An 18,128-nucleotide genomic window follows, 5' to 3' on the forward strand; every position below is an offset into this window, starting at 1 on the left:
CCCAACTCTTACTTTCGCACCTGTTCAGTTCTATGTATATGTAAAGTGCAAGTTTCAGGGGTTTGTTGCACATCTGAATTACAGTTCTTTTTGATTCCTTATGTTGTCTGTGCTTTGCGAACACATGTTTAATTCTCATGACTATTTTAATAGGATATTGGCAATGTTTGGTGCTGTTCAGAACTCTTGATATGGTTCTACTAATAGTTTCTCAAACCAATAAGTAATCGTCAGTGCTGTGATAACAGCAGATACACCAAAGCAGAAAACAGACCTTCAGCTGTGTGATAATTCTGTTTTCAAAGGACTAATGCAGTAGTCAAAGATAATTAAGGGACACCAATCTCATACTTAACCTTGTCAATTTTCTGCCAAATTCTTTAAAACCAGGCTATGTTATCTGACAATGAGCTTAGATGAAAGAGCAGCAGAGCATCATTATGTTAATGGACCCCTCAAAGCATGTAAACTTTACACTATTCAACTATGTCGACAGGTCTTGGTTTATAAGGGTAACAAGATCTTGGTTTACAGAGGTAGCAATATGCTCACTTTGTGGCTGTTAATGAAGAATTAAGCTATAGGCTTCTATTGCTTTTCAAATATTGTAATCTGTGTGTAATACATGTTCTTGTTGACATCTCATATACAGGAACCACCTCCAGCAGCAACACTGTTGTAGCTGGGCAAGATAGTTTTCCTGATGTAGAGGAGAACAGAATGGCAAAAGAGACTGACGAGAGGTTTGTGGTTTATTTGAGTTTTGTGTTGTTTTGGCTGTTTTTCTCCCAAAATATATGTTTTCCTAAACTAAGACTGAGACGTTGAGCAAAGTTCTGTACTGTTCTGTGAGGAACTATGGTGCTCAGACTGATCTTATGTGGTGTTACCCCAGCAAATGAAATGCAGGAAAAAAACCCCTTAATTCACATGAGTCTAGTTCCTGAATGGTGTTTAGTAATGCATTGCAGAAGAGCCTCTGTTAAACCTATGTTGGGTGAATTGTGCTGTATAGATCATGATTTTGTAGGAGTTATCCACAGTAGTTGCTGGTATCACTTCAGTAGTCCAACCCACCTCCCACAGGTTCAGAGTGCAGAGAGAAAAAAAGGAGAAAAAAACCCTTTCCTGTACTTCAGAATCTTTTTAATTTCTTGCCTTCTACATGTTTTAAACATAAGTACCTTTTTTCAAGTTAATGTCTGACTACCAATTTAAAAGTAAATATGGCTCTCAGTACTAAGTAAGAGTTCAAACTGAGAGTAAAGAGTATTTGACTCAAAATGAGATTTTTCAGCATGTGCACTAGAAATGTATTTACAAAACAACTATTTTTCCTCTGGATTTTTTGTTATTCTTTACACAAATGTTTATGGCTGTATAGTTAGATTATTATTATGGCTACATAAATTAGATTATTGTTTAGTTGATTTGCAGGCAAGTTGAGCAAACTTCATCTCCTACTGTACTTATAACTGTGTTTTGAGGGCTTCTTATCTTAGCTAGATTTTAAATGTGACTCCAAACCCATTTTTGCCCTTCAGATCTAAATACATGATAAAATATGTGTTAAAAACGAGAGGAATATTACAAAGTTCTGATATTGGCATTCTAATTCCTGATAAAAGACTCTTTGTGAAACAAATGTACAGTCATTTGCCTGATTTCATTCCTGGCTTTTATGTTACCAAAGACACTAGAAGCTGTAAACAGCTGCACTTCAAAACCAGTGTGTCAGTTTTGGTATGACTCAATATTGACTTTATGTGTCAAAACATCTTAAATGATACTTACAGAAAGTAATAGATAGTAAACAAACTGTTCTCATCAACAGGGGTTTTTTAAAAGATGGTATAAAGCTAAGGAGAAGATATCTGGGTTTAGGTTGACAGAATATGATTTTAAAAGCTCTGCTTTCAAGCAACTTATGACCTGTGTTCTCCATTTGCTTTATATAGGGTAGAATTACTCTCTGCACATTTCTTCCTTTTTTTTCCCTCAAATTTATTCTTCTTTTATCTTTTTTTTTATGCTAGATAAACATGTCAGTAATTGTCAGTTAGCAGACATTTGCTAAGGGAATTTATTAAAATATAGGAGAATTAGATACTGGGAGGACAGAAAATGGCAGAATTAGGATGGCTTATGATGCTTTTTTTGTCACCTCCACAATTAATTTATTTGTGCCTTTATGAGACAGACCTGCTTTGATATGTCAATCTATAATTCAATACCAGTACTATGGATGCACCTTAGTCAGAAACTGAATTGTCTGTTGCATAGAGAACTTTCATTCTTGCTTTGTATGATAAAGTTGTTTAAACTTGGTTGTTTGTAATTAATTTCCTAACTATGCAGAAATGTTTTGAAATCATCACTAGCAGTGAGCCTCCAGTTTGGTTCCTCTCACTCCACTTCAGGCCTGATTTTACTGACAGCACAAGAAGGTGGAGGAAGCCAAAGATTACCAGTAAAAGCTAGCTTATTGTGGATCTGTGGCAGATTTGAGGATAGCTGTGAGCAGTTCTTTAACAGCTCTCATACCCCTTGACTCTTCCGCTAGATCTACTCTGGCAGTTGCTGGATTATCCTATCCCTATTGAATGGTGATCTGCTGGAGGTTCTGCTGCTTGATACCTGTGTGGCTTGACTTTGGACTATTCAGTTAGTTACTGCTATAGCAGGTTGTCAGGATGTTACCTCTGAACATGGACTGTGAAAAAATACTAATGTGAACAGTTTATATCTTAGTTCAGACTTAAGACAGTTTCTTGCTTCAAGAAAATCACATTTGTAGTCTAAGAGTTTTCTCTCTGCTGAATTTTAAAAGCTTGTGACGTGGAAGCACACTCAGGACTTCTCAGAAACGGGCTGCCAAAATCTTACTCTGCAGAAAGAAACACCATTACCTTCACATTGCTGTCTACTCCCATATGAAAGTGCACACTTAAGGAAGTCCATTTTTGGTAGAGTAAGCATATAATACAGGTGTTTAATGTCAGCCTGTGTTTTTAATGAAGATGTTTCTTGTATTTGAAGGTTCAGTAATGTAATCAGAGCACACACACGACTAGAATCAAGGTACAGTAACAGCTCTGGAGGATCTTACGATGATGATAAAAGTAAGTCGTATCATTCAATGTGATGAAATTTCTGGTGTTTTGGGGTGAGAGGAAAGCACTCTTAGGACTGGTGAAGGCTCTCTGTTTAAGTTCTGCATAAATAGTAATGTAGTGTCATCATGTGGGGATGTCCTTATTTTACCTTCATGCCTCATTTAATTAATTTCTATTTGTTTAACTGGGGCTCGGTAAAATTAAAGGGCAGAGACTTCACAGAAGGCAGCACTGGAGAATCCCCCAGACAGTAACATCCTGAACCTTTCATGCATGGCAAGGTGAAAGACTTCCAAGAGCACTACAGCAAGTATTTTGAAATGTGCCCTTTGCCAGTATTTGCCTCTGAGTAAAGTGCTGTTATATGAGCATGAAGAAGAGGTTCAGGAATTCCCAAAAACGAGGTCTTATCTTCTCTTTAGTTTTCCTTTGCTCTCTGCAACCAATTTTTGACTGCCACTGTGTGTAGTTGTACTAGAGGGAATAGCAAGATGGGGCTCCTGAGCACACTTGCTCTTTTTGTGTTTCTGCTAAAAGGGCTATAAATGGACATTTAACACTCAGCAGAGGTTGTAAAGAGAACCAAATCTTTATGTCAAATGTTGAGTGACTACATTTTAGGAGTTGGATGGTTTGACTTAATTTTTGCAGCAAGACCTTTACACTGACTTTAATCTCTGACTTAATAAAGCCAGGTTAAATAATGTAGAGCCCATAATATCTTATCTTGGTGCTATGGACACCATTTTGGGACGGTATTTTGGCCTAAGATGTAAAGATTTTGTATATTCTTTAATCCAAGTAAATTTTTTTCCAACACTCTTCTGTAAAATATGGAAACACTGTCAAATACAATATGACAGGATAATTTAATGTATATCAATATTAATAAAGAAAATATTTACAAAATGCTGTGTGTACTATAGCATTTAAATACACAAAAAAGTCTGCAGCAAATGCCTTGGGGTTTAGTACATTTCTCTTGTTTTTCTTATGGCTGCAGCTACTAAAAATTCTTCAGCAGATGTTAATTGGAGCACCAGTGCTAGTCTGATCTGCATGAACAAACTTTGAAAACAGAACAATGTTTGCATTATCAGAACATTCTTCACAAGTAGCTGGTTTTAACAAGGGCTTAGAGTAATGAAAGGTTAAAGAATAGTGGCATTTTCTTTGCTTTTTTGGAATGCCTCCTTGAGCTGATGCCCAAATGGTGTTGTTTCTTTCCTGCCTGTACCTGCAAGCTTTATAGTAATTGTGAATATATTTATGCAAGGTCTGCTTCTCATAGGGGTTCCTTCCGTAAGTATACAAATAACTACATGTAAAATAAAACACATTTTACTTAGCTACTGACATTTATATAGAACTCTATAAAGAAAGAGTAATTTTTATACCATTTGTCATTCTGTAAGATAAATAATGCAATCTCCATTAAGAAAGTGCAGTTTATCACTCTGGCAGACAGCCCAGGCTGCAAAGTTGTTGTTGTTGGTATGCCTTCTCTCTTCTCTCAGGTCTGCTTTGAGCATATGTGCATTGTTGAGTTTGTTGAGTCCATAAACAGGGAACACAAGTCTACAGCACAGAAACTCTGGTGTTCAGGCAAAGATTGTATGTCAAGGTGCAAAATGCTGTTGGGTTGTTTTCATAGTTTGCACATAAAGCTGTCAAAATGAGTGAGGATCCAGGTCTTACTCTGAACTCCATGAAACAGTTTGATGTGAAACATAGAAACTGGTAGTAATAAATAGTGTCTCTGCAGTGCTTTTTATGTGAAAAACATCTGGCAAGCGTTAATCTGGTTAATCCTTAGAAGATGAATATGTGACAATGCTGTACTTTACTATGTTGTTAGATCAGTTTATTTTTCTCTCTCTGTAACTAAGAAATCATCCTGCACAGGATGAGAGAAATAAATAGAGGTCTGAATCAAAAAGATCTAACATGCTTCCTGAAAGGCAAACACTGAAGAATGGGAATGATAAGTTGGCATTTTAGCAATATCTGGAGCCCTGCTTTGAAGGGATCCTGAAGATATTTTATCACAATGAGGGAGAGTTACATGCACTAGAAAGATACTTTTGTAGGCATCAAAACAGTCTCGTTTTTCATGGCAAAGCCAACAAGCATCAGATGCCTGCTGTTTAAAAAAGTGTGCTCAGACCTTTGAGTCTTCTTAATGTGTGAAAGTGTAACAACAAAAATGTTTAAAACTCCACAAATACAAATGAACAAAAACAAACAAAAAAAGACCAAAACAAACCTAGAGTGAAAAACGATGCTCCCATTAAATATTCACAAAGGACAATGTTCAGATGCATGTCAAGAACAGGCCTGGAAAGGATACTTTCTGTGATAGTGTATAGTAGACTGACAGACCTGCAAAATAAAAACCAACCAATGAGAAAATTGTGAAAAATGAGAGGAAACAAAATGCAGGAGATATGAGAAAGACTTTGTGAGAGAAGTGGAAATAACTTCTGCCCCGCGTCATTGTAGATAAACAGGTGGAAGAAAAAAGCCCTGTTGCTCATTAACATACAGCAGCTGTCATACTGAAGCTAAGTTAAATACATCTTTGAGAAATTCAAGAGATAATTCAACCCTGTTGAAATAAAATTACGCTGAAGATGTTTTTTGCATTCCATATGCCACCTTCCTAATTCAGGACATTTAACTTCTGCCTTTGTAGCTCATTAGGGCACTGGTGAGGAGTTGCAAGAATGTGTCACTGGCACGCAGCTCTTTGCAGCAGACAGCTTCTGACAGCAGGTTTGTTGGCTGAACTTTTCTCTCATTTTTAAAGCAAAAGTCTGTTGCTTGGTGCTTTGTGATCTGGATCCAAAGCTACTAAGTGACAGCAGGGATTCAGCTGCCACTCCTGCCATTCGATGCTGCCTGCCTGGAATCTGTTTGATTTCCAGCAGCATGAAAGAGGGATTAAAAATGCATCACATGTTAAGGAACACAGGAATTTACAAACCTTGTGTTATCTTATGTTCTCCCAAACAGCTGAGCTGGTACAGTAGCATAAGCTCAATTTTATTATTTTTCAGAAATGGGTTTTATGCACTCTCTTCTAACACTTTTCCATGCAGATGATCCTGTTTCTCCATATACAAGCTGGTTATTGAATATTGTTGAAACCAAACAACCACATCCCCTGCCCATGCCTTACAACGGAGGATGTTGGGCACCGCTTGTGGACTACCTCCCAGAAACCATCACACCCCGGGGACCCCTTCATAGGTAAGTAGTTTCTCATTCTGACATTTCAAACAGTGAGATGTTTCCTCTCACCAACTCCAATCCAACTATCCTGCCACTCAGAACAACTGAAAATCATGCCTTCAGTTTCTGCCAATTTCCAGTGCTTGTAGACAACACGCAGTGATGGCTTGCAGTTCTACCAGATTGCTACCCAAAAATCTATTTACAATGTAGGACCTCACTTTCTGAAAAGAATCAGACTCGATAAACAACTATTGGTTTTTTTCATTCTAACTGGGCTATGCATATTCTGACATTCTGCTTTTACATCATTTGTAGTGACAGCAAGTGTTCTTTACAGTAAGGGGTATTTACCTGCTTAATAGTGTAACTAAGGTGCTTCAGAATTAATCGTGCTGAGAAGAAGTGTTATAAAATTGAAAATGTAGGGACTGCTTATTTCTTCAGAAATAGTCGTCATCATATTGCTGCTTTTGCATCTCCAGGAGGTTTCAGACTGATACTGTGATCTAATTTTCAGGTGCAATATTGCTGTGATCTTCATGACAGAGATGGTAGTGGATCACAGTGTGAGAGAAGATTGGGCTCTTCACCTCCCGTTATTACTACATGCTCTCTTTTTAGGTAAGACAAATAAAACAAGAAATAAAGTATTAACGTGCTCCTGTCCTTTTAGTTTCATTTTCCTGAAGAATTGTATTTCTTACATGTTTTTAATCATGATTTGCTAGTTAAAAACCAAACCAAACGAACAACAAAACCCCAACCCCAAAGCAATTACAGTCAGTCAGTGAATTAGTTACAAGCCTTTTTATATTTTGACCAATTTTGCCCAAATTTAAGATATGAGTAGAAATCTGAAGGTGATTGATTTAAAAAATATCTCTAAGCCTCCCACAGTCGTGTGCCTAGCCTCCACAAGAGAGACAAAACTGAGCCTTTGTGCAGTCTGGGTTTGGTGAGCAGCTGGGCGTTCAGAACATGCCTTAGGCCTGGACTACACACACCAGTGCTACTGCTTTCCTTTGCAAAAACATCATGTAAGACAGTCAAGATTACTGTGCTGCAGAGATAATGGAGGTAGGACACAGACCACTGGAAAGCAGACTTCATTAATTTCACTAGTAATGGAATACTTAATCATCAGTGTCTTCCCTTATATACCTAAGCACAGAGGCACTGCTTTTTTCCCTACTGCTGTGTCTGTTCTTGACCATTCAGCTGGAGAGTGATACCTCCCTGATACCTTCCTTATCTTGCAACTTAACATCATGAAAAGTAAATGGTCTAATTTTTCAGCACAGTGGAATATTTAGCATTCTGAACTTTCATTGTTGATAAATAATAATAACTTTCATAAATAAACACAGCCAGGCACTTGTGAAATAAATTTGTTGCAAGTAAAGATTGCAGTCTACTTCTCATTCAGTCACCATAGTTACAACTAAATCTATTTGCTGACGATCTGGGAAGAGTCTGATATTGAGCAGGCAAGAAAAGATTAAATCAGGAGGTTACAGCACAGTGGTAGAATATGTGATATACTTCACTGTATAACTGAAGAAGCTACTTCATTCTCCTTTTCTGCTACTCTGTTAGCAGCTCTTCTGTTTGAAATTTTTTGCTGAGCTAGGTCTTCTTTGAAAAATGCACACTCATCAAATCTTCAGGGTTTGTATCTTACCACATTGATTTCAACAAAGTCCTGATGAAACACAAGAATTACTGTTGCAGCTCTTGCCAGGACTGTGTCAGATAGGACTTGTTGCATAGTTTCAATATGACATTTTGCACACATTCTTTGCTTATAAATTCATCTTGTTAATACACATAAACAGAGTTAAGGTATTAGTAGTCCATTATAAAAGAGTTTGCTGATCTGTTCATGAAAGAATGTTTCAATCTTGCAGTTTTCCATAAGAAACAAATAGAAATTTAGAAATACCATTTGTGGTGGTCCCTTGGTTAAGAACTTCCCATTCTGAAAAGTGAAATGAAAGCTAAATGCAACTGGTAAATAAATGGAACTGGTTTATAGTGGTAACTAAAACGAGATCACAGCTTCCATGCTTCAAGTTCAGTTTCTCTGGAGTTGTTAAACCACTTGTGGGAAGTTTGTTCATGTTTACTAGTATAGCTCTGTTGTGAAGGTGTAAGTAGCCAAAGGTATAAATGTGATTGAAAATAAACTCTTTCTGTCCTCTGGAAATGTGAGCAGGAAGGTGCCTCTGATAAAAAAACATAAACAAACTGGAAAGTGGTATGGTGGCTAGCTTGGAGAGCCTGTATTCTTCTGGTTGGTGTAAGGAGTCAGAAAATACTAAGGTGAAATAATTTTGCAATGTATATGTTTAATAGGCTATTAAATGTCTTGTAGTGCTGATAGTGAAATAGAGAGGTAGACTGCTGGTGTGAGCCTACCTGTCTCAGTAGTGCATGAAAATCTCTGCTGTTTGAAACATGGTTTGCAACCTACTGTGGAATGAGTTAAGCAGCTACACTCCTTTCCCATGGAAATGTGTCCATATCACAGAAATTTACCCTCTCAGGAATGTTTCCAAGTTAAAGAAAGGCTCAAGTACTGGACAAGCACAAAGACTGAACTTTCCCCTCTCACTTCATAGTTAGCAGATATTTGTCAATACTTTTATAGAACCCTAGGGTTTAACAGGATTTCAGTCACAAGTGCTGCCAAAAATTTCAACTAAAAGAACTTCTTATATCCTTTTCAGTGTATGATAGAACAGGGTAGGATGGATTCATTACCTTCTGGCAAGTGGAAGGAAAAGGAGAAAGTGACCTGAAGAAGCTGAAAAAGAGGTGGACAGGTCAGCCATGGTTCTTGTGGAGGAGGCTTTGGGCAGATGACTAAGACCCAGGACCTCCAAAGACCTGCCCATAGGAGCCAAAGACACATAGTTCAGACTATGGCAGTATGAGCAGCTTTGTTTTCATAGGCAAAGCGAGAACCAGCGTCACTGGAGTTCATCAGAAAACACTGGACTGGAAAGATCTATTGACTGCTGCCACTTAAAGAGTAACGAAGGAGATGGTTTTCAAATTAATACTTCCTGAAAAGAGAGTTGCTGAATAAGAGAACAGTTGAATTTTTCAGCACTGAAACTGCCACTAAATAGATGAAAGTATTTGAAAATATCTTGGAAGATACCAAAAGATAATTGAAAGGAGATTACAATGACAGAGAGCAGTTTGTTTTACAATAATTTGTGAGTTATTCAGGTTGTGTTGACATCTCGCAAACAGCAATTCAGTGCTAACCAGATCAGAGGCTTTTGGTTTCAGTGGCTAATTTCTTATGCTGTTCACTGGTAGCTGAACTTCTTTTCAAGGGATTTCATCTGTAGATTCCTTTCACATTAAATTAGTGTCTAGCTCTTGCAGTTCACACTTACAAAACTGATGGCTGTGCAAAAAAGCCAGATACTGAGGTCAGCAGAATAATTACAACAGCTACCAAGAAATTCTCATCTTTACAGATTTAGAGTGGAAATTAAAACTCCAACAAGACAGAATACAAAAAGTTGTATTGCCACACGTTGTTTTGTACCTCCTGTATGTGACCTCAGTCTGGAAGCTAAATATGCACACACATTTAAGCGAAAAGAGTAGTAACTGTGTCTGGAAGTACTGTATCTTCTGTTTGTTTGCACTGTTGCCCTGAACTGCCTTGGAATTTTTGCAATTTCTGGAATGTGAACTTGTTTATTATTACTTTGTTTTCAGTGATTGCTGTAACCTTTCCTTTCAGGTCTTGACCATTACCGCCCTGAGGTCTTTGAACACAGTAAAAAGCTACTGCTTCACCTTTTGATTGCGTTATCTTGCAATAGCAACTATCAAGCCATTGCATCAGTGCTTCTTCAGACCAGAGAGATGAATGAGACCAAGACTCTAACAGTACAACCAGCATACTTACCTGAATATCTTTATACAGGTAATAAAGCAAAAAAAGAGAAGAACATTGCACTGTACCATGAGGTTTTTGAAAGTAGGATGCCAGGGTTACTTTCCAAAAATATAACTGTTTTTAATAAATTAAAGTGCTAAAGTGGCAAATATGAACAGTTCTCATTAATATTAATTCCATGTGAACTGCCCTGGAGATGCACTCAAATTATTATCAGGTAACTTTTTGTGATAGTGAGGAAGCTATCTGATGTAAGGCAAAATATATAATGTAGAATTTTAAACATTAATATGGCTAATAACTTCTTAACTTTCCCCCTCAGGGAGCCAGGACTACATTAAATGAGGGTAATCACTCCTCAACCTTCAAAAGAAATTAATAAATAATTCCAACACAGGAAGAGCAGCAAGAATGTGCAGCTCAGATTTTCCATTATTAAGTTAAATTTCACATAACATACATCCTTCTTCATATCACAGATACACTTCATTTCTGTCCTGAAATCTATTCCTACATGCCTTTGCTGAGATGAGTATTCTTTTAAGTTTTAGCATATTACCTGGTTTTAAGGGGTTGGTTGGGGACAGGTAGCAGAAAGCTGCTAGCCAGATTTACTGTTCTCATGCAGTGCTGCTAAAAGCAAGCATACTGTTGAGATTTGAAGGAATCACAGAACCGGTACAGAGTTTCAGATGAAAGGATTAGTTGTCTGGGAGAGAGTGAGGAATGTTATTATACAGCTAGAAATTAAAAGGAAAGATTGTCAAAGTAGTGGTATTTCTGTCTTTCTTTAGGAATATAACCAAAAGTAATAGATAGTTTAGCTTTTTAAAGAGTATTGCTTGATAACTGGTTTTAATTTTTTTATGAGACATGAAATATTATTTTGAAGGAGTAGATGTATCAGATTAATGGATTAGTTTGGCCATGGAGGTTTCATCTTGGATAATATCTGTGCAAAATTACTTCACATGTGAATTTCCCCTTTTGATTTGTGCAGATCTCTTTTCCAATGCATGTTCATGAATTATTCAATATTCCTACATTAAAATCATATTACCGCTTTGAATGAAAAACTGTTTTCATTCCTGAGTCTGAAAACATAATGGGTACCCTGTGTCTGGGCCTCTTAAGCCCAAAATGTTATCAAAACTTTGTATTTGGAGTCTCTTTTGAGCAGATAATACGAAGAGTTGAGAGTATGGGTGAGTAGCTACAGCAGAGAATGAGCTCAGGTTTGTTCCATACAATGACCTCAGTGCCAGGGAAACTGATGGAGCAGGTTATCTTAGGGGTGATAAGAGCGCACCTAAGGGATGACAAAGGGCTCAGGTCCAGCCAGCATGGGTTTAGGAAGGGCAGATCCTGCCTCTCCAACCTGATCTCCTTCTATGATCAGGTGAGCCGCTTGGTGGATGTGGGGAGGCCTGTGGATGTGGTCTGTCTGGACTTCAGCAAGGCCTTTGACACTGTCCCCCACAGCAAACTGCTGGCTAAGCTGTCAGCCCATGGCTTGGATGGCAACACTCTGTGCTGGGTTAGGAACTGGCTGGAGGGCCGGACCCAGAGAGTGGTGGTGAATGATGCCACATCCAGCTGGCGGCTGTCACTAGTGGTGTCCCTCAGGGATCTGTGCTGGGCCCCATCCTCTTTAACATCTTCATAGATGATCTGGATGAGGGCATGGAGTCAGTCATCAGCAAGTTTGCAGATGACACCAAGCTGGGGGCAGATGTGGCTGGGTTGGAGGGCAGAAGGGCTCTGCAGCAGGACCTTGATCGCCTGGACAGATGGGCAGAGTCCAATGGGATGGGGTTCAATAGCTCCAAGTGCAGGGTGCTGCACTTTGGCTACAACAACCCCATGCAGAGATACAGGCTGGGGTCGGAGTGGCTGGAGAGCAGCCAGACAGAGAGGGATCTGGGGGTGCTGATTGATACCCGCCTGAACATGAGCCAGCAGTGTGCCCAGGTGGCCAAGAGAGCCAGTGGCATCCTGGCCTGCATCAGGAATGGTGTGGTCAGCAGGAGCAGGGAGGTCATTCTGCCCCTGTACTCTGCACTGGTTAGACCACACCTTGAGTACTGTGTTCAGTTCTGGGCCCCCCAGTTTAAAAGGAACGTTGAGATGCTTGAGCGTGTCCAGAGAAGGGCGACGAGGCTGGTGAGAGGCCTTGAGCACAGCCCTATGAGGAGAGGCTGAGGGAGCTGGGATTGTTTAGCCTGGAGAAGAGGAGGCTCAGGGGTGACCTTATTGCTGTCTACAACTACCTGAGGGGTGGTTGTGGCCAGGAGGAGGTTGCTGTCTTCTCTCAGGTGGCCAGCGCCAGAACGAGAGGACACAGCCTCAGGCTGCGCCAGGGGAGATTTAGGCTGGAGGTGAGGAGAAAGTTCTTCACTGAGAGAGTCATTGGGCACTGGAATGGGCTGCCCAGGGAGGTGGTGGAGTCGCTGTCCCTGGGGCAGTTCAAGGCAGGATTGGACGTGGCACTTGGTGCCATGGTCTAGCCTTGAGCTCTGTGGTAAAGGGTTGGACTTGATGATCTGTGAGGTCTCTTCCAATCCTAATAATACTGTGATACTGTGATACTGTGATGTCAGGCGACTAAATTGCGAGTCTCATGACCCGGCATACATGTTGTCAGCAGGGAGGCCCCTCCTGCTCCTAGTCTCCTCACAAGGCCAGTTTTTCTGTTGTAAATACAGCCTGAGGTGACTACCTGTCTAACCTTAAGAAAACAGGTCTTAGGTTCCAATTTCAGCTCTGAAATTTTGTGGCAAACTTTTTATCCAGCAGAGCTCTTAACTCAGATGTTTAGTTTTAAGGCTGAAAATATTTCATATGAGTAGTCCAATGATTACAGTTCCCAAAGGTGTTGAACAGAAGCCTTAAACATTTGTGCCTTGGCTTCCATTACGTTTTTAAAGTTAAGATAGCATCATTGTCCTAAAGTTCCCACCCTGCAGACATTTTTACCTCATCATACTGGCCCAGAGAAGTGAGTTCAACTTTTCATGCACTTAGCCACCTTCAAAATTAACTTCACAGAAAGTCATACTTCCAAATGTAAAATGTCTGGAAACTTGTTTATCAAGTGCTGTGTCCTTTGTGCAGTTAAAAAAAATCTTGACTTTTACATTGTTTGTTTATATTGGATTCTGGGCTGTAGAAACACAGTACTATTTTCACTCATACTGGCATTTTAGGGTTGTTGTGTCCTGCAGGTTTTCCCCATGTCTCCCAGTAGAAAGTTTCTGCTGGGTACTCTAAAGAGAGCTGCCTAGCAGACACTTTCATCTGTAAGGCTGAGCCGGCAGCACATTCCATCTTTATCTCCTCCCTTTTGGCTGGCAGGTGGCTTTGACTTTCTGCGGGAACACCAGTCCTCTCCGGTGCCTGACTCCGGCTTGAGCTCCAGCTCTACCTCCTCCAGTATCAGTCTGGGAGGCAGCAGTGGAAATCTCCCACAGATTGCACAAGAGGTTGAGGACATGGACGCTGCTGCTGAAACAGATGAGAAAGCAAACAAATTAATTGAATTTCTGACAACCAGGTAACGGAGATAAGCAGAGGATATGTTCGTACTTGAAATGCATACTTTCACCTCTTCCCTACTATTGTCAGGAGCAGCCTAGAAGGCTCAAAGCGAAATGACTGAGCTTTTATAGTAATTACAGACTCCCATTCCTCTTTTATTGATACTTTCAGAAGTAGGTCGGTATTTAAAAGCACTGCAGTGTCAGAAACAGCAGAAAAATATTTTGTGGGACAGGAATAAAAGGTTTAATTGATTGTTAGCATTCTTTTCAACAATGACCTAATACAAGAAAGCAGATTTGTTATTAGAAATGTGATGGTTTGGGTGTTCCCTGCCCCCCTACACTTTAGAAATCACCCAGACTAGTCTCAGTTGGCTCTGGGAATATAAATGAAGCTATTTATTTACAGCTAGCACAATATACAAGCAGATATTTACAGTATATACAGTTATAGACAGAAATATACAAGATAAAAAGTAATACAGAAAACACAGCTCCCCTCCCAGAAACCTGAGTCCCCAGGAGGGGCTCTCAATCACCTCTGCACCTTCCCCCTGCCCCTCTCAACCTTACCCCAGTTCTAAGGAAGAATAGAGGTTCAGCCAAGAGGTTAAGAAGCAAAGGTGAGTGGAAGGTGAGGTTAGTGAGATGCAGCTCAGTCAGAAGCCCAGCCAGAAAGAAAGAAAAAATGGCAAGAGTGTTATCTAATGTTTTTTTGTTTCTTCTTCAGCAAGACTCTGAGGGGAGTAGACATCACCACTGTTTTCCTTTCACAGCCTGTGATCTAGTTCTTCTCACCAAAACATTCTAGCTAGCTTCAAACTAGCACAAGAAATTAGATAGGAAGTGCAGGGCATAGTGAAAGGCCCTGGTGAAACTAATGACTACTGACTACAGCCAGCAGATCCTAGACACTGTGTTAAATTAAAGAACAGAGATTTGTTTATGCTGCTCTACAAATGATTTAATATGCTTTTAAAGAAAGGTTTTGTACAATACAGTGTAGGAATCTTTATTTATTAATATTTTACTCAAAAATTTATCCATCAATTCTATGACAATTCTGTGTCTTCCCGGTCTTGGCCCTGAAATACCTAGCTGCCTTATAGTATGTGTTCTATTTATTTCAAATAACTGAAATTTTGCACTTTGTTATGTATTTCTTTAAGGGCATTTGGTCCACTTTGGTGCCATGAAGATATCACACCCAAAAATCAGAACACCAGGAGTGCTGAGCAGCTTACTAATTTTCTGCGCCATGTTGTGTCTGTATTTAAAGATTCTAAATCAGGTAATAATTATTTTTTGCCTTTAATCACCAGAAGAATATTTCCTCAAGGTCACACTGAATGTTTATCCCTTTGACTTAGCAGAACTACTAATGTAGAAGCACAGCATATTGTGTGTCTTAACAAGGATGTATGACCTGTGAAAGCTTTTGCTTTTAAAAAATCATGATAGATTGAACTGTGAATGTATGTTAAACCAAACAATTCTTCACAACTGTTGGTAGAAAATGTTTGGATTGATTCTACCAAATGAAAGCTCCACTATGTCCTGCTGGGAAAGTACAACACAGTTACTAAGTAAGTGTACTTTGTTAGATTTCTTCTGGCAATACAAGTTTGCTTACAGTTTATTTTGGGTTTAGAGCTTAGGAAGTGTACTGATTGTGTTTTGAAAACCAGCGCAGTCCCTAATTAAATATCTTCCAAGATCAAAGCAGAATGAATGCAGCATCGGTGTTTAGATTTAAGATCTTACTCAAAGCTGGCAGGAAGAATCCTAGTCCTGCTTGGCTTCAGCTTTGAGAGCGTTCAGAATTTACTTTGTTGCTGCCAGCAAGAACAGCAGCCTGGAACTTTGTTCAGGAATTGTAAAAAAAAATCAGATTAAGAATTTCAGGGGTTTGCTGACAAACATTTGCAGACTCAGAATTTGGTTTTGCAGTTTAATTTCTTAGATTCTGTGTGAAACAAAGGTAAAGAGTGGGAGATTGTCCCGAACACAGGCATTTATGCATCTCCATTTCTCACAGGGTTTGGAACATACACTACAGCAGTCTGGAGAAGAGAAGACTGAGAGGGGATTTAATAAATGTTTATAAGTAATGGAGGGCTGGGTGTCAGGAGTGGGGGGACAGGCTCTTCTCACTTGCTCCCTGGGATAGGACAAGGACCAAAGGATGTTAAGTTGCAGAACAAGAGGTTCCACCTCGACACAAGGGGGAACTTCTTTACTGTAAGGGTCACAGAGCACTGGAACAGGATCCCCAGAGAAGTTGTGGAGTCTCCTCCTCTGGAGACTTTCAAGGCCTATCTGGATGCATTCCTCTGTGACCTGAGCTAGATTGCATGGTCCTGCTCTGGCAGGAGGGTTGAACTCTAAAATTGGTCAAGAACTGGCTGGAGGGCCAGCCTAGAGAGTGGTGGTGAATGGTGCCATATCCAGTTGGCAGCTGTCACTAATGGTGTTCCCCAAGGGTCAGTGCTGGGCCCAGTCCTGTTCAATATCTGTATTCATGATCTGGAAGAGGGGATTGAGTCCAGCATCAGTAAGTTTGCAGATGACACCAAGCTAGGAGCAGGTGTTGATCTGTTGCAGGGAGGAGAGCCCTGCAGAGGGACCTGGACAGGCTGGATGGGTGGGCAGAGGCCAATGGGATGAGATTTAACAAGGCCAAGTGCAGGATTCTACACTTGGGCCACAACAACCCCAAGCAGCGATACAGGCTGGGAACTGAGTGGCTGGAAAGCAGCCAGGAAGAAAGGGACCTGTGGGTACTGCTAGATAGTAGGCTGAAGATGAGGCAGAAGTGTGCCCAGGTGGCCAAGAGAGCCAATGGCATCCTGGCCTGCATCAGGAACAGTGTGGCCAGTAGGACAAGGGAGGTTATTCTCCTGTACTCAGCACTGGTCAGGCCACACCTTGAGTCCTGTGTCCAGTTCTGGGCCCCTCAATTCAAGAGAGATGTTGAGGTGCTGGAACGTGTCCAGAGAAGGGCAACAAAGCTGGTGAGGCGCCTGGAACACAAACCCTATGAAGAGAGGCTGAGGGAGCTGGGGGTGTTTAGCCTGCAGAAGAGGAGGCTCAGGGGTGACCTCATTGCTGTCTACGACTACCTGAAAGGAGGTTGTATCCAGGTGGGGTTGTTCTTTTCTCCCAGGCAACCAGCAACAGAACAAGGGGACACAGTCTCCAGTTGTGCTGGCGGAGGTATAGGCTTGATATTAGGAGGAAGTTCTTGCCAGAGAGAGTGATTGCCATTGGAATGGGCTGCCCAGGGAGGTGGTGGAGTCATCATCCCTGGAAGTGTTCAAGAAGAGGCTGGATGAGGCACTTAGTGCCGTGGTCTGGTTGATTGGCTAGGGCTGAGTGATAGGTTGGACTGGGTGAGCTTGGAGGTCTCTTCCAACCTGGTTGATTCTATGATTCTGTGACTTGATGATCTCTTTGAGTCCCTTCTAACCCCTAACATCCTGTGATCCTGTGTTATTCCCCCCACAGACTTGGATCAGCCTGTTTATGACCTACAATAAAGTCTGTAATAAAAAGAAGAATAATTGACATCTTATTCTTATGCTCAGGTTTTCATTTGGAGCAGCATCTGAGTGAAGTGGCTTTACAAACAGCCCTTTCAAGCTCTTCAAGACATTATGCAGGTCGCTCTTTCCAGATATTCAGAGCCCTAAAGCAGCCCCTTTCTGCACATGCTTTATCTGACCTCTTATCAAGATTGGTGGAAGTTATTGGAGAGCATGGAGATGAAATTCAGGTATTCATGTATACATAATTCTTCTTAGGCCTTGTAATTTAATGTATACTTCAATTAAAATAACCATTTTAACAAGATGTTCAGTTAAGTGATGCAAAGTAGAATGTGGCCTTAGAAGAGGTTAGCTCTGTGTTTGCTGAATATATATATTCTTTATCAAGCTGTTTGATTCTTACATGGCCCTGAAGAGAACAACTAGAAAATATCTCATATATGTCACTCAAAATGAAATCTTTATGATGGTCATTTTTTCCCTTTTCATAACATTAATTGTGCTTAAGGAACCAATCATCCTATCTCTTGATGCAATCTTACAACACAAAATAGACATCATCTTATTTCTCAGATGGCAGTTTCTTTGAGGAAATCTACACCATCCATAACAATGTAAAACTGACCTAATTTACTTCATTCCTGACATAATGAACTATGTTGTTCACCTGGTTTAGCTAAATGGACTGAAATTTTACAAGCTGAGACTACTTATTGTGAGATTCAGGATTAAAAAAAAAACAATAAGAGACCTGCTAGCTCAT

The 18,128-nt window shown here is 40.2% G+C and overlaps 1 protein-coding gene across 2 annotated transcripts in view; it reads left to right on the plus strand.

Annotated features, from left to right (window-relative positions):
- The window catches only part of FRY (FRY microtubule binding protein), a 211,660-nt gene that overhangs the window by 143,856 nt on the left and 49,676 nt on the right, over positions 1-18,128 (plus strand). For both annotated transcript variants that reach the window (XM_064172809.1, XM_064172802.1), the window contains exons 35-42: positions 653-743; positions 3,040-3,122; positions 6,218-6,368; positions 6,871-6,974; positions 10,120-10,305; positions 13,633-13,831; positions 14,987-15,108; positions 17,405-17,592. In XM_064172809.1, the coding sequence (XP_064028879.1) occupies positions 653-743; positions 3,040-3,122; positions 6,218-6,368; positions 6,871-6,974; positions 10,120-10,305; positions 13,633-13,831; positions 14,987-15,108; positions 17,405-17,592 (1,124 nt within the window). The remainder of the gene's footprint in view (positions 1-652; positions 744-3,039; positions 3,123-6,217; positions 6,369-6,870; positions 6,975-10,119; positions 10,306-13,632; positions 13,832-14,986; positions 15,109-17,404; positions 17,593-18,128) is intronic.

This window comes from Pogoniulus pusillus, chromosome 3 (assembly GCF_015220805.1).
Source record: "Pogoniulus pusillus isolate bPogPus1 chromosome 3, bPogPus1.pri, whole genome shotgun sequence".
NCBI lineage: Eukaryota > Metazoa > Chordata > Aves > Piciformes > Lybiidae > Pogoniulus > Pogoniulus pusillus.